Source organism: Danaus plexippus, chromosome 14 (assembly GCF_018135715.1).
Source record: "Danaus plexippus chromosome 14, MEX_DaPlex, whole genome shotgun sequence".
Taxonomy (NCBI): Eukaryota; Metazoa; Arthropoda; class Insecta; order Lepidoptera; family Nymphalidae; genus Danaus; species Danaus plexippus.
Window position 1 is genome coordinate 2,638,152 of NC_083546.1, and position 23,470 is coordinate 2,661,621.

Sequence of the window (23,470 nt, forward strand, 5' to 3'; positions counted from 1 at the left end):
GTTAATATGTACTTCTTATAAGTAAGTGACTTCTGTTATAATAATTAAATTAAAATCAAAGTAGTCGGAGATTTGTGTTTGTATATATCTATATATAGATATATATTTTACGATTTTTATGCAACTGTCAAATGAGTATATTATATAAGCGATTGATTATTAAAACTCTCATGTACATAGTTATGTTCGAATGGCGGCTGAACACACGGATGGCTAGACATATATTTGCTGTTTGAATAATTGCGACTGTATAAACATCGGTTACAGGGTAAGAAATGATATTAAGTGTGTGCTACACACATACAAATATGTATGTGTGTGTGATTTTTAATTTCTTTAATCACATACTAAGGAATACACAGCTTATAATACAGGAATATGACTTCATAGCCCTGATATAAAAGTATACATTAGTATTTATATTTGAAATGCAAAGTACATTTTGAACCGTAGTTAAATTTGTTCTATTTGATCGCAAAAGCAATTTATCTAAAATAAAACTTATTTATCGCGTGTTTAAGGATTTCTTGAACAAAATAAAAAGGATTGAAGTAGGTACGCGCATTGGCCCATTTTGATAAAGCCAGCCACAGATTACGTCCACTTAAGCACTCAGGTACGTCGAACATGTTGCGGCCGTTTGTTTATTTTCTTTAAATTTATAGATTAAGTACAAAAGAATTAGTAATTAAAAAAAATCTCTCTATATATAATTTGAATAAAATATTGAGATATATTAAATGTGTAGAGTTAACATATGACAACCTCACGCACACTAATAAAAAAAGTTTAGCTTATAAGTTTATAATGAAGCGAGGTTTTTATCTCGTAGTCGTTGGCCGCCCGCCGAGCAGAGCGCATGTCGCCCACACCTCTGAAACCTCATAAGTACGTGCGTGAAACTCGACCATATGTGAAAAGTTAAACATAAGAAAAAAAGACCATCAATGTAAAATATAAACTCCCCCGAGTAAAATCGAACGCGTCCACAGTCAAAGACGCCTTACAAACATATAGTGTAAATGTGAAAAAGATCGCTCGCGCTCGTTTGGGAAAATATGAAAGTGATGTGAAACGTTGAGGTGTTTCTTTTTTCAGTTTAAGATTTTTCATAGTTTATTTTTGTGACTACAAAGCCTATTGTTCGATATACCGCTTATTAAAGCGAGTAAATATGCTATTTTAGTGATTTTTTTTTTGTATCGAATGAAACGTGGATTCATTACGTAAAATTGGATTGTTCAGTTCTAATAAACGGGAAAGCGGCAGAGTAATTCAGTTAGATGAATGTTCCAAATAATATACAACGGGACAAAACATGACGGCAAAGTTCGGCTATGTAAGTACTGTATGGAATTTGTAATTTTATTTTTACATCCTCATGAAAGAGATTTTTCATTTCCGTCCACTGTTATCGGAGGCGTTAATCTTATAGTAGTGAGATTTCTCATCATGAATGAATTGTTATTTATAAACATATATTTTTGTTCTAACGCGTTTTAATTTTAATGTTCTTAAAATTAAATAAACACTCATGAATGTAATAATACATTCATATCGTTAAGTACCGATACTCGGCGGTAAAGTGTTTTTGATCTAATTTGTTGTAAATGGAATATTTTACGAAGATTCTTTTTCCATTAAAAAGTAATAGCAGTCATGTTATAAATCTAATACATAAGTAAATCTACGAAGCGCCCACAGGATGTCCGACCCTATCCTATTTCAAATAACCAATACTATTGCGGTTATATGTGGGGAAGTGACAATAATACCAGGATATTTCATTCACTATTTGTTATCACACTTTCTTTTATCCGACTTCATTAAACATTATACAGTTATATATATTTTTATGGATGTTGTCGGACATTAAATATATTTAAGCAAATATTTTCTTTACACTGCAGACTATAGAATAGCGAAATATTTTATTATTTATTATTACAGCAAACAATGCCAGCTCAACTGTTTAATAAACGACAATATCGTCAAAGTCATAGTTGGACAACGAAAATTATGTTCGAGCCGGTGTCCTAACACAATAGAAACTATAAATATATATGTCAAAATTATATCTACCTTTTTCCATTTACTATTGGCCATGCTTGATCGTCTTCGTCTGTCTTTAAGAAAGTATTGTCTCTATTTTGTATTGTATTAATAAGAGTAAATACGTTTCACATACTTCGATAATAAATCGCGACTGTTCACTATCGAAAGTATTTTAAGTTGTTAAAAAAAATTAAGGTCATCAATGCTTGAAACATTTAACTTTAATGTTATTTTCTCTTTATTAATGTTAACATATTCGTATGTTAGTTAGACGTCTTTAGTATTATAATACGCGACGCTATTTAAATCCTGTCACATTATAATCATTTTTACATAATTATATTGCTATAAATCGTATGATTATATTGAATTCAAGGTAATTTTTAGTCCAGGACAAGGTTGATTGATAAGAAAAATTATATATATTATATGTATATGAACATAGCTAGTTTAAATATCAACGTATTCAGTATTTCATTCCTGGCAATGTTCACTTCTATTTTCTCTTGTAAATAAAGGGTTCTTGACTTGATGAGCACAATGGAGTGGCTCGCAGGCAATTAAATATTTGAACATAGCGTACCTCTGTTATATATCCGTTATAATTTTTATTTCATAACATCTTTTTATTATTATAAAGATGTAATAATAATAAAATATAACATTATATAGTTGCATACATATTTATAAGTTTGAAATAGTTTCTATGTTAATTGAGTATCGACTCTTTATAATCGTATGATAAATTGTTCGAGATGAACAAAGTGCATATAACGCTTAAATTTATTCATGTTTTTTGGTAAAAAAACGAATTAATATATAATTTGTCGAATTTTTATTTTTAATAAATATTTTTGCATGTCATGCTCGTTTAATAAACTTAACATTTGTTTGTAACAACGAGAATATCATAATTATAATATCAGTGTGAAGTTTTTAATGTTGTGTCATAATAATAAATTACCCCTATTTCGAAAATATTAAATTTTCACGTAAATCTCATCGCATCTCATCGTACTTGTTTACATTATTTACATAAGATATTTCGATCTCTTTTCATGTATTTCTACTTAAAAGTGTATTTCTTACACATCTAAGTGTATTTTATAAAATTTTCTTTGAAATTCTTTTTTTTTTACATGACCAAAATCTCCTGCCGTTGGTTGTTCTGCTGATTAATATTTAATTGCTGTAGATTTAAAAATGTATTCATAAAACTTAAATACGTTTGATTTAAGGAAGGTTATTTCGTAAAACTTTCGTATAAAGAATTAGATACATCATAAGGATTCAACAATAATTGGGGAGACTTTACTAGATCACTCATAGTAAGAATATACATTGCTTTAATTTTTAAAAGTGTTTAATTTAAAAAATATATTCTATTCATTTGCTTCTCAACACTACTCGTAACTTTACATATAAATTTAGTTTAGTACGGACTTAACCTTGCTATACAAAATTAATTCCATGTTAAGTTTTATCTGTAAGACGTACCTACGTAGGTGAATAAATTATTGTGACTTAAAACTGTTCCTAGTGCCATTTATATTATTCTAGTGTTACTGATAATTTAATTGAAATATAAGGTGTATAATATATAGCCAAACATATAAACAAACATACATACATACAAGAATTTATAAGTGTATATATGTGTGTTATATTCCACTCAAAAACTACTTCAGTGAGGATTTCTTACAGATTTTTACATTGATATATTTACTATACATATATAATAAAAATGTAAGGACTAATTTTTATTATACTAATAAGAGGTATCTATTAAGTATAGTCTTATATTTTAAACATCTCTTAATTATAAATACAATTTTAAATATCTTTGCTTTAACATTCCATAGGATCGTGCATAGGGCAATATGTAATAAGTTAAAAGGGGTTAGCTGTATACTTATAAAAATCAATTAGAGCTACCCCCTAACTAAATTAAATGGTACCTAGTCAGTTATATTCCGAGCTATGAAATTGCTTGGCAAATAAACTGTTGTTAGTGAATTTCAAAGTAAATTTTCACCCTCGTTTCGTTCTATCGCAATGACCATTCAAAATTAAAACCTAATTTAATGGTATAGAGGTGAAATTCAAATATGTACTTTTTTCTTTATGTCGGCAGTGACGTAATACGTTTCAGAATTCCTAAGTCATTAGTGGTTTTCATATAATACCTTTTTAGAAGCACGTCTCGTGATTTAATAGAAGTCTGGCTGACCTTTTAAAGTATGGCATTGTTATTTGTTATGTTTAAAAAGTTATGTTTTGTTGAACGCGATACATAGCAGAAATGATGCTCTGATCCCATTTTTACATGTACCATATTATTTCCATACAAACGTTTTTTTGACACAAAAAACAAAACAACAATTCTAGTTCGAGAGTTTATTCAATATTTTGAAATGTTGACTTTTTTTTTGGTTTGAACGATTTTATTAAAAACGCTCGCAAACTATAAAAAACCGGCCATATAACTATACATACTTTCTCATTCGTACAATTTATAATGATTTAATAATTATTATTATGTAATAATTGAATATAATTATTGTCTTCAGGTTACCACAGCTTGCCGTCTCTGCGAAGATATTGTGCCTCCTGATGGTAAGTTAACTCACTGTGTTATATTTCTTCGTTTGATTAATATAAATTATTAAGTTATTAAATTATCCTCTCACACGTCTCGGATGTGGCCATCTTAATAAAACAATTGACGTAACAACTAAAAAGGTCTCTTAACCGGTATAAAAGGATTAGTAATGTCATTTGCAGGTATCATTTTATTCTCATTAGTCGTCTCATAGAAACACTGCGTACATATAACGTGTGAACACTGTATGAAGAAACGCGTGCATTGAATTCTTTTTACGATATTGAAGTTAAAAGTATATATATCTAAGTTAATTAGTAAATAATATAAATACTGTTAAAGGGTGTATTGAGATATTACAACTATGATTTCTTTTTAGATGACATTTTGCTCGTATTATGTATTAAATATAAACGAAATGTAGAAAATTTGTTCGTACTATCTAATTTCTTAAAAGATTTCGATATAATTTAATTGGTAATATATTAATTTATATTTATCTATATTAGTCGAACGTTCACGTATAGTGGATGCGCATATAAGTATAATGTTAATAAATTGAATACAGGTAGTGTTTAGTAATAGCTATCATTTGCAGTGATTATGCCTTCGCAGTCTCCACGCTTGATGAAGGAATACAAATAAGGCTGCTATCACACCTCTCTAGTCATCTATGATATTCATATATAAGATTATATCAAATAATATGACACTGTATTCTTTTCTTCATGCGTGCTGAAATTTCTGAACGAACACGTACGATTTGTGATAAATTTATTGTGTGATGAAACTAGATGTAGGTTACGTCATACAGACGTCAGTTTTGTACTGTTAATGCTGAATAATCAGTACAAAGGTGTAGTTTACGTTTTGACGTACATTTTATTGCTCATACATCCAACTGACCAATACTAGATAAGGAAATGGATTGTGTTATATATAAATTAATACATCGATTTTTAATCGTTTGAAAATCTGTTAGGTTAACTGGGATTTAATATTGAGTGCTAGTTTGAGGTGCGCTTCGACTCATTCTTAGTTATTGCCAATTTACCAATCCCAGCTAAGAAATATAATTGTATCAAGCAAGTATTATATCAATATAATATTATGATTGTAATTAAAAGTATTTATGATTTTTCATAAAGATTTGAAAACTTGCACTTTCATCATCTTTATTTACCTAATTTTTTTATATGTGTACACCAAGCCTTATAAATAAAAACATTTATAAGCAAAACATTATATTGTGGCTAATGGTGGAGATGTTTAACCAGGTTTTTGAAAGCTTGAATTATAAGAATAAATGCTAATATATTATCAATTATAATATTATATGTACAGGACTGAATTTTTTTTAATGCAAATGGTCTTATGAGCAAAATCGAATTGATAAAAAAAATCCTCCAGCTATTTAGATACACAATAGTAATCGTGCAAATGTTTTAGTATTTTCTTTTTACTTTGGCTAATTGATTATAATTGGAGAGAGATATCAAAGCGCCGCTATTTCTTAAAGTTTTTATGCGTTAGAATATTTATATTCATACTTTTCATGCAAAATATTAAACGCTACTTGAAATTCAAAATAAAAATTAATCTAGCAATCAAATAGAATTATCCTCAATCGTATATGTAACTTTTGTTAAAATTGTTTTTTGTAACCTCTAAGTATTTCTCGGTCTTCGTGAAGGTTAGGTGTCTTATACGATATTTGTTACCCAAACAATAATAATTTGTGTTTGGATTGAACTCAATGACATTACAATAGTTTACAATTTATTTATTTTTTTATATTATTTGTCCTGGAGTATTCCAATAACTTATAGAACTATAAACAATAATATTTTTCATAGATTTGAAACAATTTTGTTGTAATAATCGAATAAGGAAGACAGTCATTAAATTTATAAGCTATTCATTTACGGTTACAGAAGTTTAACGTATTTATATTCTTAAAAAAAACAACAATAACAACTATTTTGAAAGTAAGTTACATTTGTTTTTAAGCAAGCGCTTACGTATTTAAACAACCAACAAAAATCCGAAGTGCAGAAGAAGGCATGATCTATCATTTAGCAAGATTTGATCTGTTTACCTATATCTATTGTTAAAGTACCGCGAACTTGTCTACCGTGAGGTCGTTTTGCTCGACGCTGTACAGCCAATTTATATCACATAATACACGCAATATCGAGCTCTGTTACTTTAAAATAAGGCCTGTAATTGTGTAACGAAGTTTTTTGTACATTAAGTGCAAAGGTCGCAAAATTGTGTTTATTATTTGAATATGCCTACTACGTTTTCACAACATATATTTTATAATGTAAGCAATACATTAACATTTTAACATTAAGTTATATTATCATTTAAAACAATTATAACGCTTATCGTGCGTGTGTGTGGCCAGCCTAATCCTTGGTCGTCTTTAGATAACGGGTGCAAGATTGCTGGACTTTACTCGTTACAATACTCGAATCAAATAATTTTAATGTATTTTAGTTTCGTTATTAACTTTAATTATCTAAACTAAAAGTTATGATAAATGTCTTCAATGGGTGTATAGGTTCCTATTGTGTTATACCATAAAAATATCTGACACACTTGCTCCAGATAGTGTACATACCTGATGCTGGAACTCAGCCGTCACTAACGCGTGCGGTCAATAGGCGATAAGCTCGGTACTAAAAGCACTGACCTCCAAATAGTACAAAGCGTTAACTGACCTTATACCATCTTCAAACGGAGATGCAATCTCCGTCTAATAGATCACAGTGTTTATGAAGGTTGATTCAGTGATGTTCCGACCTCCTTAATTAATTGCAAGACGATATTTATAATTAGTTAGACATGAAAAGCTGCGATTGTATTCAATTAGACATTTAGTTGTTATATTAATGATTATTTTAACGATCCCAGTTCGTCGAGTACACGTATAAAGATCGTGTTTAAAATAAACTTGTGATAAAGAAGTGCAGTTTATTAATATATATAATAATAATATCAAATTATCATAATTATTAATTTCATTTTCATCCGAGAAAACGAGCTTCGCTTTTAAATATGACATGTTTTGATCTGTTAACGATTATTGCTTAGGTTTATTTCATACTAAAATATTCAGTTAATTAATGCGTCAAAATAAGAGTTTCTTGTTAACATTCCGTATAGGTATCGTCTTTCATTTTAATGAAAGGTCGACAATGTGACATTTGTATATCGTAAACAATTTTTTAGGCAACGCGAGTTATTTATTATGTTTAATGGAACTGTTCAACGATTCGTTTGTAAACATAGAGTATTCTTTTTGTAAAATAAACAAAGCCTTAAAAGGTAAAATTTTGATATAGCTTACAAGAGTTGCCATGAAATGCAATATGGCTGAACAGCGACCGCGTCGCGGTAGCCTATGCTTTCCCACCTGAATATGACACCGTCCTCGTACCTTTGAATGGTCATAAAAGAACTGTCGGCCAAATGGAGAAAGTGTCTTATATGTAATTAAAATAAAAACTAAAATTGCCTAAACAGATTTGATTTGAACCCCAGCCGGACGGATTAGCTGAGCACGGCTGACCTATTAAAACGATCGATTGTTTCCTATTGTCGCAGTGGTAACCGTGGCTCTAGTAAAAAAGAATTTACTGGAAATGCAAGATAATTTTAAATTCAATCCTCGTTCAAATTTTGATTTGAAATCTTTTATTTATATATCATTATTGATATAATATATTACTTTTCGCTTATATGCGGTAGTCCGACGTTTTCACCGAACAAGGCTTCCATATTTCCGTGAAGTATAAAGTGATTAAATTATTAATGATCGTTGTGATATTGAAATTACATCATTTTTTAAATTAGGAAATTTAGTTTAATTATTACGTTTGACATTCTATAGCACTGCTCCTTAAATTGAGATTATACATAGGTGTTTCAAAAGCAAAAACAAGCAATTTTTCTTCATAAAAATACCAATATGTTTTAAATGCAATAACTTTAACTTCACATTCTCTATACAAATTATAAAACTATGACATGTTATCCTTTTTAACACTGACATAAAATAATTACACTACTTATATAAATTATAGAAAATAACATTACAAATTAAATACAACCATTGATTTAAGGCGATGACAACTTCAATAGTTTTCCCACTATCAATATCGACATAATGAAGATTAAGATCGAGGCTATTAAAACTGCATGTGAAAGTTTTATTCTATGAGGAAATTGATGTAAATTGTTCAGTACACGACGGCTTGTCGTCGGCTAAGAATACGTAACCATGGAAAAAATAATAAAAAATAATTCGGTTTCCTTCGATGATGTGATATTCATTTTTGTGTTTTATATATTCAATTGCTAAGTTCGTACCAGATATAATTGATGAAGCTATCTCTGTGTTATATAAACATAACAACAGTATATCAAAGGTAATTGAATTGAGAGGTCAAAGTGACACGGTGATAACTTGTTTTGTATGTTTTAAATACTCTATTGATAGTGTATTTTTCTAGATACTAATTAATTTTATGACATGCGTCGTTTGAATTTTTTATATATATATTTTTTTGTAACGTTAGATTTGTTTTGTTCTCCTCTTTACACACTTTATTCGAAGATAGGTAGTGATGGAAACTTTTATTGAAATTTATTTGGAATTGGTATGTTTGTTATGCGCGTGAGGAATGTTGGTTCTATTCTCGTAATACTAAATTGTGATCTATTACAGGTGGTGATTTGCGGCGCGGTGCCATCGATTCGATCGGTTCGCCTCTACAGCCAGTGCTCGCACATGTATGTGAACGTGTTCCAAAACGGCACTGTTATGGCCCTCTCCGATGGAAACGATCAACGTAAGTTCATTAAACATCGATACATACAAAATAAATCATTCATTTATCGATATAAATTTAAATTAATCTATGTAAAGTCAGCTGAAAATTTTGTTGATTTCATTTTCAATGAGGAACATATGATGAAAACTGAAAAGGGATGAATAGTCGGAAAACAATTCAACTCCATCGGAATTCTTGAATTGCGTCATTATAACGTCACAATTTTTTATCTCCGGTACGCCAGAACATTTTTAATGATCATTAGAATATTTTATGCTTCTTAATAATTCTATTTTAATAAAAATATTATTCTGCTTACGTTTGTTTATATCTTAAAACGATCAAAACCTTATTATTGATATTGATCTCGAGAGGTTTGACTGTTAAATTTTAATTTGTAACGAGGATTGCTTAAAGAAAATAAGCAAAAGAATAACGTAGGCATGCCTTTGTAAATGCATACTGGGCTGGCTGTAATCATGGCGGGAGCTAGACGTGAGAAACTATAGGAATATGTCAATACTTAAAGGGTCATTGGCCAGGTACAGCAACAGGTAAAGTCCGCTCTGCTATATAGTAACGGTTATTATTGTTGAGCTTTCAAAGAATGTCACAAAAATATTGCTCAAGATTGATACCGATTTCGACTTTTCAAGTTGCATTATATTATATTGAAATTATTTGCAATTTATGCTACGCTAATAGGCCATAGAGTTAAGGACGGCTTATTCTGTACCATAATAATATTGTCAATATAAGAAATATATCGGAATTCTTGCAGAGATTTTCCATTATAGTGGCTTATTATTTATTCAGTTATAAGAATCTGATATAACTTTAAATAATATTACTATGTTTTATCAAGACAGGTCACAATTTAATTCAATAGAACGATTAAAATTGCATTAATTATAAAACAAGAGAATGACGAAAAAAATGTTGACAAAATTGTTCTAGTACGCAATAAATATATTCATGTCATTACTCAATATTTGATGTAAATACACGCAACATTTTAGCATAGCCTACTCTCTAAATAAAAAGTACTTTCACCTTTGCTTATTCCGTGATCGCTTTGTGGTTTGCTCAAGAATTATCGCGAGTTCTTTTACTTGCACCAGGCGGTAGACGCGAGGGACCTTTTTATTTGAAAATAAATAAAGGAATTTGCCTTTGTCCCTTTCGTTGTAATCCTAAAAGCAAGACATGGAATGTTTGCGTTTGTGCCGTGTAATTGTAAAGTAAAGTTATAAACATCATCGTTTATTTACCATAGCGAATTTCCTTTCGAAAAATGTTACGAGGTCGTTACTTAGATAAGATATAGATATGATACAATTTTGATTTTTTTTTTTTTGTATAAAAATTAATCTAAAGTGAAATGTTGTTGTGTATGAAATAATTTTATCACTACGATGACCTGACCCAGTGGAGGCCTTACATTGCGTAGCGTGCATTATAGGTGATTGCATATTGTTTGTTACATCAACTGAATTTGAACTGTTAGCTGATTCAATTGATTAGATCAGCAAATTACTGAAGTATTGATTTACTTTATTATTAACAACAAATATGATGCTTCTTGTCTCGAATTATAGTAAGACTTACTCACGGAACGTCTGGGGTGATTTCGTAATTTACAAAATATACTTTAAAGGCTAACAACATTGAATATTCTTTAGTTTGTTTAAATATAATATTAATAAAAACATTGATTTCATTTCATTTTATGTAATAAAGAACCAAAGCATTAAATATTCATAATCTCATTGCGTGAATTTGATTTACACTATGGTTAATAATCGCGTGAGAATAACTATAATTGCTATAAAAATAATCACTTAAATCAAGTACGTGTTAGTTGAAAGGCAATAAAAGAAACTACGGACAATATAAAATTTAACGATATAATATCAAATCGCCAAAATTATATGGACTCCTATCATCGTAGTGCGTTTATGATTTTATTAATAATCGAAAGGTCTTATTAACGTGGTCGGTAACCATCGCCAGACGCATTGCGCCACCTCCCACCGAATATCGCGTAATATATGTGACGCTTTTTAATTAAAATTAGATTCGAATGCTCTGATAAAGATATTCAATAACTCATACAGAGCTAGAAAGAACTCCACAGTACAAGCTTTTAATGTACTCGCTGGAGGGCATATTAATAATGTGATCATTAATGTTCAGTTTTAAAACAATAACAATTTACCTTCCAGCACTATTTCATTTTTAATTTAAAAAAACTATATTTACTTTCTTCAATATAGTTTTAGAAGTGTAAAGATTAATAAAAGTTTTTTGATTTTGTTATGTGAAACTGGTAGTTCTATAAATAACATAAAATATAATGAATTTGTTTGAGTTAATATTACAACCTTTTCTAACCACTTAATCAAAACCACCCAGAGACGGTTGGATAAAAAATTTGGAGATGAAAATAAAAAAAAAATATTTTGGTCTTTAGCGCTTCCTACAGATTTTTTGCTTAAATTCTTCGAAATTGGATTGGCGGCTCGCAAATTATATGAAATCAATCGACGGAGGCGGTGAGGCGCCTTCCCAAATTAAGTTATTAAATTTAAAAATGTTTATGATAAAAGGCCCATAATGTTCTGTTCGCAAAAAATATCGAACCACACGCACGCATACAATTAATGTCCTTAATCTAATAAGAAATACAATTTATGAAAAGAGCAACAAAATGGGGTCAGGATTCCACGAAATTGATTTGTTGGTCTCGGGCAGGTATTAAAAGAAATCATTCCTAATTGTTTGTGGTTTGTTTGATTGTGGATAAAAAATGTTTGTAATTACGAAAACGTTTATTATTGTGTGACTTGTTTTTGACGTTCAGTTATGTAATGATTACACGAAAGCCGCTTTTCAGCATTTTATAGTATACTTTCCTTATATTCATGCTATTTTATACGTAATTATAAAGTTATTTTCAAGTTATTAACATACTTCTTAAGGTGTACATAAAACTATGTGGTAATTTCGTTAACTTTCTCTTACTTGTCTAGGATTTTGATTGTGATAAAAAAAATATAGTTTTTTTCTTTTAAAATATAGTATGATAGACAATAAAGTTATCAAACCTTTGCAATAAACATGTACGTATGTGTAACGCTTTGAAAATTCTTATCAACATTATTACTTTATAGTAACATCTGTTAGTAAAAAAATACACGATGGGTGGTCTTTAATGCTGTTTGATATCGTATTAAAAATATTAACAATGTTTTGTAAACATATCGCATTGTAATAAACTAAGAAATGAGGTTGTTTAAAAAGTACTGCGATATTTTTAAGTTTCTGTAAACCATTGAGTTCTTTGAATCGGTATTATAAACCTTTTGTTTAATTTTTGTGTTCTGAATTTGTTTATGGGGAATCTTATAAAGTTTTATTTTCTTAATTCTGGGAGACTGTCTTATATCTATGTTGAAATAAATATATTCTTACATGGTAATGTACTGTTTTAAAATACAATAAACGCTCAAATTATAAAGAAGATAATCTGGTTTTACGTGTATTTAAACTGGTGATAAATTATCATTAATTATACAACGCGTACACGTTTTTTTAAATAGAATATCGAAAATCTTTGTTATTAGGATTTCCAGTTGATATAAAACTGTCTCAATTATCAACGTGTCGAGATACATAGCAACAATCTAGAATTTATCGATCGTGATGTCCAGACTTATCAGAATATGTCTGACCCGGTTTCAAACTTGTGACAATACTAACTCAATCATATCACACGATAAGATTTTCCGTGTAATTCCTTTGGTTATCAACAATAAAAAATGTTATGCCGTTGTTTATCCTCAAAATTCTATTGGACATTGTTGTGACATAGTTTGGGATAGGAGATATTCACCTACTCTCTTTAAGTCTTCCGATATTATGAGATTAAAGTGATTCATTGCTTCCTCAATTTATCGGTAGGGTGACAAAGCTTTTATCAAATTCTTCACCGATGCTTCGATTATGTTAAATACTATTTAATAAAATGGAGACTGTTTCATTTAATATGATTGTAACTGTATATAAATAGTATATATTAATTGTAATGATAAACTCCATGCAGCCGTCTCAGTGCAGTTAAAAATATCATTTTATAAGGCATTCCGTGAATTAATTATACGGAATAATTTCACAGATTCGCAAGATGACCTTTAGTCTTTCATTATTATGGAATATATTTGCATGTAGTAATAAGTTTGGCTATCAAAATACTGTTTTTTAGTGTCATTGCCACCGTCGCATGCATGCCATGAGACTCGACACATGACTGTTATGTTATGACAGTTCCATGTGATAAGAAATACAAAATATTTTGATAACTTTAATAGTAGGAATCAAATAAATGAAAGATCATATTATATATTATTCAGTGATGCTTTTTGATCCATAATATAATTGTTGTTTGTAAAATTTGTATAGAAATGTGTATCATAAATTAACTTTGAAGTAATTAAACGTAATATTGTTACTCTATTAGTAATAATAGTAACCAAAAAAAGGGATTTTATTTTGTATAAACTATTTAATAACATGAATCAATAAAAAGTGACAGCCAACTTTCTCTTCAGTTGTTTTTCTCGATATATTTAAGGTCGAAATTTTAATGAAAACAAAAAATACTTTCAAAAAAACATCAATTTCGTCTCTCCGACCCCAATCGAAGTTTGATTTCAAGTAGCTATTTTTGAGTCTCATGATTATACTCAAAATTTTTTGATCATATTTTTGTTACCTAATATGATCCTTTCCTTACATATTTCGATTCATTAAGTCAATTTCAAACAGTGATGTCGATTATAAAAGATAAACATTAAAGGAGGTCCGTATTGGACACGTTATGTTTAGGAGATATAAATCAAAGGGAGTACATATAAAAACGGTTCCCTTTCTAACGAATGCGTGTACGCGATTAATTATCTCACTATTATTCTACTGAGAAACTTACATATTTGAAAGATGGTCTGCTAGCTATAAATGATAGGGACGTGCTCTTAGGTAAGTCATAGAATTTATAAGAGATTATTATAATTTAAATATTTTATAGGTGATGACAATATTTAATAAGACTTTGATCTTATTCGACTATTTGTTTTCATTATATTTTGAAGTAACATCTTCCGTCCGTCCATTTAATTTCCGTCCGTAATAAACGTCCGTTTAGACACTTCTAAGGACAAAATTCGTCAAAAAATACTCGATTGTCATAACACCTTACAAAATAATTATGCTAAAACAATATATTAATATTTAAATAAGTTAATGTTTATATGATTTTTATATGAATAGAGAATTACTAATATTTATATTTTTATTAGAAGATTCATTGTGACACTATATTTGAAAAAAATGCCACTAAGACCACGTTATTAAAGTAAAAATTGAATTGAAATGTTTGCTTTAATCTGGTCTATTATTATTATTCCGGATTAAGATAATGGAAGCTGCAATTAAAGTATACAGATAAGGTTTGTCAGGTGCTTATTGACATAACAGGTACATACATTGTTTAAAAATATGTTTTTGTATGAAAGAGTTATTAGAAAACGTTAAGTGATTTGAGAATTATGAATCGGAATGCCATTTGTATTATAATAAAATATTTTCTTTTAAAATTTATAACTAATGTTATTTTGTATGAAATAATTACGTTTAAGTTGATATAACGGTAACATTCTGGAGGAGACAAGAGAGTTAGGAATTCACTTCAATACCTACCGCATCCGGATAAGCGAATAATCTTTAACTTGTAGTAGTCCTTAAGCTAAATGTTTGTCAAGCCCTAACTGAGATATCGTCTGACGCATTCACTTCGCTGAGTTTACACATTTAATGGTAATACTTTGGAACGCTTGAATAGATGTGACGAATTTAAGTTTAATACTGTTTTTAAAAACGATATCTCGTTTGCAAATTGAAGTGAATAATACGTTATTAGATTTTAAAAAACATAAGATTTTTCTCATGTATAGATGAAAATTTCTTCCGATTCTTTTATGATTGTAAATGAAACTCGGATTCAGACATAATATTTTAATTTCAACATACAAACAATAAGCCTGTTACTGTATAAGTTTTTATATGTCATTCTTTATCCGTTTATTTTTGATATTATTAATGAAACAAAAGGGAAATCACCGGTTTCGATATCGTCCGGAAATCGCACATTTATTTTTTTTATCGAATAATAATATTATCTATAACAATCGATAAAATTTTTCCAAAATGTAGATCTAAAACTTTCGACTTAAATATTTTGTACCAATTTATGTAAAATATTTATCATTTATGTAATATTATATATATTACTCTCCTTGACGAAAAATTCAAAGTTTAATAATTTTACATTGGCTATGTTAAGTATATTGTTTAATTAATTGTTAATTTTTTTTTATCAGCTCTTATCAAATACGCTCTTGTTATCCATTGTGCGACTTGGAAAATTTGCCTAATTCTTGACACTACTAAATGTCGGGGTCATCTTGTTATCAGCGAAATAAGATAAAATAATTACGCAAAACGACCCGAAAACATTTATTCAATTTACAAGGTCTTGTAGATATTCAAGTGATGTGATGCGATAATGTAATTGATTCTTTGAAAATTATAATAACTTATTTTGCGTTTCAGTTATAAAATGTATACATAATATATAATTTTTTTTAATATTATAATATTTCCGTTTAGAATAAATTCCTATAAATTTTCGTGAATAAGTGTAGGGTTTCTTTTGGTTCCGGTCTTACAAGCTGATACTGAATATTTTTAATTAAGACTAAGACATATAAATATATGTTTATATCGTCTTTAAACTTCAATAAAAGTATGCTTGTATCAACTGAAAATAATTAAATACAAAATGCAGGTTACAAATAAGATTACATCGATGGAATTATCAGAGACGATAGTGGGTCGTTGGCCGCTGACAAATAAAAAATGGCGACTAGCTGTCACAAATACAATTTTAGATGATTATATTTATTCCTACACTCCATATTCACCTTAAATGCGATGCAATAAAATAATTTCCCGAATTTTAATTCTGTTTTGTAATAAAATAAGAACCACTGTATAACGTGTCGCATAAAATTTACTTCAAATATTTTAAGATTCGCGTACTTAATTTCGTAACTATAAAATAAATATAGATTAAAAAAAAAAATGGGTACGCTGATATTAAAAAAAAATATATTTTTAAATTTAAAAATGTAAAATGATTGAGACAACAAAGAAAAGAAGTGATTTTTATGTTAATATGCATTTATTTTAGCTACAAATTAATTGTCTGAGTGCCTCGTGTGCTCTAATGGTAGTTGTGATTTACAAGTAGCATTTGATGAGTCTTTGACTGATAAAACGTAGAAATAGAACACGACAAATCACGTCCAAACTCGTATCAAATTAGGAATGCGGAGCTAGGAAGAAAATAGTGCGTGGGCTTACAATGGAAGAGAAAATCAGCTATTTCCATAACACCCTTTACAAAATAAACAATAGATACAAACTAACTGTCACCGAATGGAGCAACACTATGAAAATTATATATGAAATAATTTTTTACAGGTGTTTCTCAATTCGAACGTGACTATACAGTAGTAGATTAAAGGCAGGAAGTATAAAATATTTTTTATCACATATGAATATCCTTAATTGCTGTCATTGTCGAAATTATTGTATTTATTTGTATACCATAACCTGTATTGTCAGTGTTGTGTAATTTTTTCTTTTGGTTGTGTTACCAAATATGAAAGTATTGAAAAATCCTACTCCGAGTAAAGTTTTACTTCCTCTATTTTATAGTGAAAATACATGACGTCGGTGCGATCAAAGTGAAATGTTTACATTGTAGAGTAGAGATTACGTTGTCTTTTCAAAAATTAGCCTGTCTATGGACGTTGGGCAATGTTTACGTTTTTCTTGTTACGAAAGAAATATGGCCCATTGGCGTAACGGGTACTGTTTGAGAGCCTTCGAATAAGTATTTGTGTCGGAGGTTCTGTGAGATACACGGTTGAGTATTAACTGTCCGACGACAATTGTATTTTGAACGAAAGGAACATAACTTTTTATGGCACATATTAAATGTCAAAAGTATATAATTTTTAAATAAGCAGTAGGATTAATACTTTTTTAACATATGATAGGCCATAACTCATGAATTGGCTGTTTGAAATTTGATATATTTAATATCATTTCAAATAAAGCATCATAGTTTATTTAATTTTATACTTAAAGGAATGAAAACGAGGCCGATATGAAGCGAGGAAACCGTACTAGGTTGTCGGGATTCTAAATATTGATTGTTTTAACTTGTCCAAACATTTATATAATACTATCAAACAGTTGAACCTTATAGAATTTATTAACAAAGAACCGAATACAGCTCGACAGTGAACCAGTCAAGTGTAACGTTAAATAAATGATTCCTAATTATACATTATACAGGTGTTTGGTTGCTTACGTATTTAATATTATGATAGCGGAGTGTTTTAAAGTTATGAAGGCATTTCAAACAAATGCTGTGAGACAAAATTCACTCGGATTAAACAATAAACACCGTGTAACGTCATATCATAAGACAAACACATTTTGTGAGTGAAATAAAAACAGTTTTTTTTGAGATAAATGAGTCCGTGACTTTGGTTGTCTGAATTAAAATTTATATTGTCTATGAATATTTACTATGAAAATTATTAGTTTTATAGAGCTTCCACGTGAGGAAAATAGAGGCTTAAACAGCTTCTTCGGTAATTCTTTCTTCATACAGCAAAATTGTCGAAGGCGAAAGATAACTAAATGTGAAATACCATTAGCCGTAATCCGTTATCACTTTCACGCACTCACGGGGACTATCGAAATTATAACAAATTTATGTTCTTGAATCACCGGCTCCGAGCATTTTATTTCTTTTAATGTTAATTGAAATGACATGGTCGGTGTCACGGGCGGTCGGCTGTATTTTTTTTTATTTTTATTAATACTTTTTATTAGCGTCCCATCGCGTCCGGCCATCTTATCCTATACACGAACTTTCTTTATGTTATACAATTGAAAAACGAGGTAGGCTTACATGTCATCGTTTCCAGTGACAAGAGAAATTTGTGGTACACGTCATAACAATATTTTTTATTGATCACCAATGACATCAATTTCTTATCAATTGAAAGCAAGAGTAATATCTTTTGTTATGTTATTGTTTATATATAATAGCTATTTATTTCAATATAATATATATTTTTTGTATAAAAACAACATCTCTATTCTACCTAACCTAGACTAATTTCTTTAACTCTAGTTATAAGTACTCCTTAATTACAATTCATGTAGGTATGTAACCTAATCGTAAAACTTGTTGTCAAAGCTATATATTAATAAATATCGACGGTTTATTTTTGTAACTTGTGTCCAAATATCGTCAAAGATTAGTTTATCGCACCCGAGGCTTTCTTAAATCTCTGCATATTAGTAATTGAATTCATTATTATGTGAACCTGAGCGGCGTCTTGGTGGTATAAGTTATGGTCATATTTCAGTCATTGCCGTTACAAGAAGCTATTAAAAATTCCTCAGATATAAGTGAAGTACAGTTGATTGTGTGTATTAATTATATGAATTAACAACATCTATCACCGGTTGTCAATACTTCATAAAATTATAATGGAATGTCTAACGTCATTTGTGAATATTCACATTGCAATCGTAAGGAGAAGTTTTAACTGTTATCCGCTCATAAAATTGTGGAGATAAAGAAGGAATTTAGTTTTATATTGCTTTAATTTTTATACAAGTTTTGATCCACCTGAAACATAAACAACCTTAATGTTTAAGAGAACTGATAAACATTAAAAATAAAGAAATTTACGTATTGTTTCCGATGGTTACTAAGATAAACCTTTAAATTACGAGTAAGTTTAAGCAAAAAGCAAAGGATAAAAAATAAATATGTTGTATATTTTTGTTACAGCGAATCTCACCATCAGCACACGCGGAGTGAGTCTAGATCTGCTCATCCACTCGCCTGTGCAGGACATGTACCTGTGCTTCAACCGCTCGCGTTTGGTCGGCAGGAGATTGGTAAAATAATTTTCATTAGAACATAGTATATATTGTATGTAGCTGTTTGGATGATTTCATTTAAATTAATAATATGACTTGAAATATGTATAGGAAAAATATGTGATTTTTGTGTTTGATAATAATTTTGTAACCTCATATATTCAAATTTGTTTAAATTTTCAACAGACGAGATTCCAAGCCGAAAGACAACCGACTTGTCTCTTCAAAGAGGAATTTGTGGACGGCTACAACAGATATCATTTGGTGAAGAACAAGGATCGATACATAGGCTTCAACAGAAAGGGAATACAAATGAGACGCGGGAAGAGTCACATTCCCGATCGACAGCACAAGTGTTTCTCGTTCATAAAGCAAGCCCACGACTTCGACATCAACAGACACAACACTATGATAGCCGGCGATCCTCCGAAGTGGCGCCCGCAGCGTAGACAACGGCCACCGTCGCAGAATTCCATAAAAACGCCCTGCCACCTCCGCCACAATCATGGCAGGCATCAGAGGCGGAGGAACTGCGAGGGCACGTAGACAACTTGCCTCATCATTTGCAGCTCATTTATGCTTCAACGCTTTGCGCGTTCCGTTGCCAGCTGTCGATGGATTTTATGAGTGGAGAGAGTATTAGTCAACTACCGCAGTATTATTACAGTGACGAGGACTGGATAGCGTTAAGTTAGCACTCAGCCGCGTTGGTCGCGGCGTTTTTAACGTCGCATGAAGCTGAAGCGAGTGAGAGCAAACATTTGAATGGGGAGAAAAGGCCGAACTGGGACGTTGAAGCTGTGAAATTCCTTAAGGTCGTGTAACATCGTGGCGCGCGTTTGCTCTTGTGCCTGTTCGGACTCGTGCTCTATAATGAAAAAGGTTCTCAATGGAAAGAGCAAATAGTAGTCTCGCTAGTCACGAATCTTCCGACAGACCACCGCTGAACTTGATGATTAAACGAGCGAAGCGTCGTCACAACTAACATATACATATGTAAGGAATCCTCAGTTCCTTGCAACGAACCTCTTTGACTACGTTTAATTTACGAATGCCGCCGCTCCCGCCATTATGTAGTTGCAGCGTCTTCACGTCAATTCTCAGTGTATTATAATTTAATGCTTTATTGTTTATTTAGTATGGATCCAGTTATCTGCTTGTAAATATAATAAACGTGTCTACTTATTTATCGAAAACGTTAATCAAAAGATTTCTAAGCGTAGATGTTAGTGTAAAGTTGTATTAATTATTATTTTTTGTAATTAATAATGTTTATTTAATCCGACCAACTGCTCTCTTGTGATTAGCCACAGTTGTATGTCTAGGTACATATATCTAGATGTTTTCTGCCGCCAAAAACATCTTCCTTGACGTTTTCTGTTTTAATCCTCGTTTGAATTGATTTTAATGTATGATTTGAGAGTTTTGTATATATTATTTTAAGTGTTTGTATGAGTGATAGGTTTCGAATCTCTTCTCGTCCTAAATATGATATTGTTTTTTTTTTTTTGGTCAACTCAATATTTTCATTGAAGACTAATACATAACCAAATAAATATCTTCATTGCTGTCAGTACACTGAATAATTTAAATAAAATATCATATGCACGATAAAGGACATTAATTAATATTTAATATATTGTTAAGATCTGTGCCATAGTGTGGTGGCAATGTATGGATTTGTGTTCGCATTGTATTTAGTGTGTTAAGTTTGTCTGTAAACTACGAGTAGATAATTATTTAAATTAAGAAGAATAACTGACTTAATAAATAGTGTTATGCCCAGTGTCTATTTAAATACCGTATGCTATCAATGTTGAACTTGGTGTGATCGTCGCTTTAATGACAATACTTGTAAAATACATTCCACTTAATGAAATGTAAAAAAATATTTAACAATATATGCGCTTAAATAAACAATAAGTTGTTATACTTACGACGCACTTTATGTAATGCCGTTATGTTTACAATATTCAAACGCTGAAGACGAAATCGTATAATTGCTAAGAAAAATTACGATATTAAATCATATTTAACTCGAATTATCTTTTTGTTGATATCCTTGTGCCAGTTAATACACAAACAAACAACAAACAACAGACAACAATGCTTTTTTGTTTTTAAAATCTTGTCATACCAAAATATTCTTGGTGACGTAAAATTTATACCTTTCATATTCATTTGACCGCATTTTATGCCAAGTTGTTTGTTAAGATTAGGCAAATGCTTGGATTTTTAGTGTCAGATTACGATAATAAATTTTGTTATTGACGTAACTTTGGAAAGAATCAGTCCCGATGACATTTATTACACGTGACTTCATGACACGAGAACATACCACGAACTACTTTAGTATTGCCATAAAAACACAATCAATACATACATAATAACTAATAAATTCATATTATGTTCATTAATAATTATTCTCTATATTAACTTTCAAATATAAATACAAGGTCGGATCTATGAGAGAAATGTAAGATAACGCGGTCTTTTACATATGCAATTAAAATATTCTTAGTATTTTTATTTTTTTTTTTTAAATTTATTTTTATAATCAAGAAGTCATATAAGTGCATGTACACATTAATGTTTGTTGGAATTTATTTCTATTAGTTCAACAACTAATATTTTTCTTCTAGAGGAAGTATGCTAGTAGCTGGAAGTATTAAAGTTATAAGTAAAATGATGAAAGGTGAAAGGTGCTATCTTTTCATTTACTATAATATCTCATTAAATGTTACTGAAAATTGTATAGCGCTTCACTACACACGAGTCAGGCTGTTGAATTAGAAGAGGTCTGTAGATCTTAATAAGGTTTTTTGCCTATTCAATATAGAAGTTTTGCTTAGGCTATTATCGTTCAGGCCTTGGAATTTTCATGAATGTCAATCAAAGCCCAAGTACCAAATCATGGGTAGATTTGAAAAAAAAATAATTAAATATTGCACAGGACATACCATCAAAATCTATAGTTATTAACCATAACACGATAGAATATTTTATAAAACCTGATTTAAATAAAAGTACCAAATACTTCACATATATATTTATATATATATATATATTTTAATAAATAATTAGATTATATAATATAAACGAAATATAACAATTGTTAATGTAATTTTCGGATAAACAGAGCATGATGAAATCATCTCAATATTTGCTTTGTACTTTTTTACTGCTGTCATTCGATTGCACAATATCTTCTGTCATATTCAAAAAACTAATTTACATTCTGCTGCTGTGTAGTGTGTATTCGCTCTATATGTCCGAGTTATTGCAATTTTTCTTCGTATTCTGTTTAAATGCCATTTCAATTCACCCAATTGTCGCTTACCAAAATTATATTACGTATATATTTATTATCTATTACTATGTTTTATATTTTATTATAGTTTTGAACACAAAAGACACAGTCGAAATATTTTCCACAAATTCATTGTTCGCTTCATGACGTCATCAATTTGTTATCGTTTCAAGTCACAGTTTTGTCACGCATTTTTCCTATTGTCTTTTTTAAAATAAAAATCGCTTCTTAAGATAGACGCCTTCGAATTGTGATGAAAATTTTACATGTATGATATATTATGTTACAATATTCAGTATTTCTTTAAAATAATTTAGAGACGTTGTTAATATAAATTGTTTATAATGCGTAAATATAAAAAAAATAATGCAATAATCTATCAAATTGCAATGCGATTGCAATTGAATTCATGTTTTTCAAGTCCACAAAAATATAGATGAATTTTTACATGTGATTTAATATTTTCTTAAAGTTACAATATTTAATGTTAATTGTTTGAGCTACACAAAACTGTTGAATGTTTGTAAGTAATAATAAATGTATTTGCTGACAAAACTGATGTAGTCG

General features: G+C 29.8%; 1 protein-coding gene across 3 annotated transcripts in view; it reads left to right on the top strand.

Annotated features, from left to right (window-relative positions):
* LOC116769536 (uncharacterized) overlaps nt 1–21,635 on the top strand; it is a 53,252-nt gene extending 31,617 nt beyond the window's left edge. For 2 of the 3 annotated variants that reach the window (XM_032660666.2, XM_032660668.2), the window contains exons 3-6: nt 4,626–4,671; nt 9,393–9,516; nt 19,502–19,611; nt 19,780–21,635. In XM_032660666.2, coding sequence (XP_032516557.1) covers nt 4,626–4,671; nt 9,393–9,516; nt 19,502–19,611; nt 19,780–20,139 — 640 coding nt within the window. In that variant the 3' untranslated portion in view covers nt 20,140–21,635. Of the gene's footprint in view, nt 1–846; nt 1,340–4,625; nt 4,672–9,392; nt 9,517–19,501; nt 19,612–19,779 lie in introns of those variants that run through there. The other variant, XM_032660669.2, reaches the window with a different exon arrangement.
* The last annotated feature ends 1,835 nt before the right edge of the window (nt 21,636–23,470 follow it).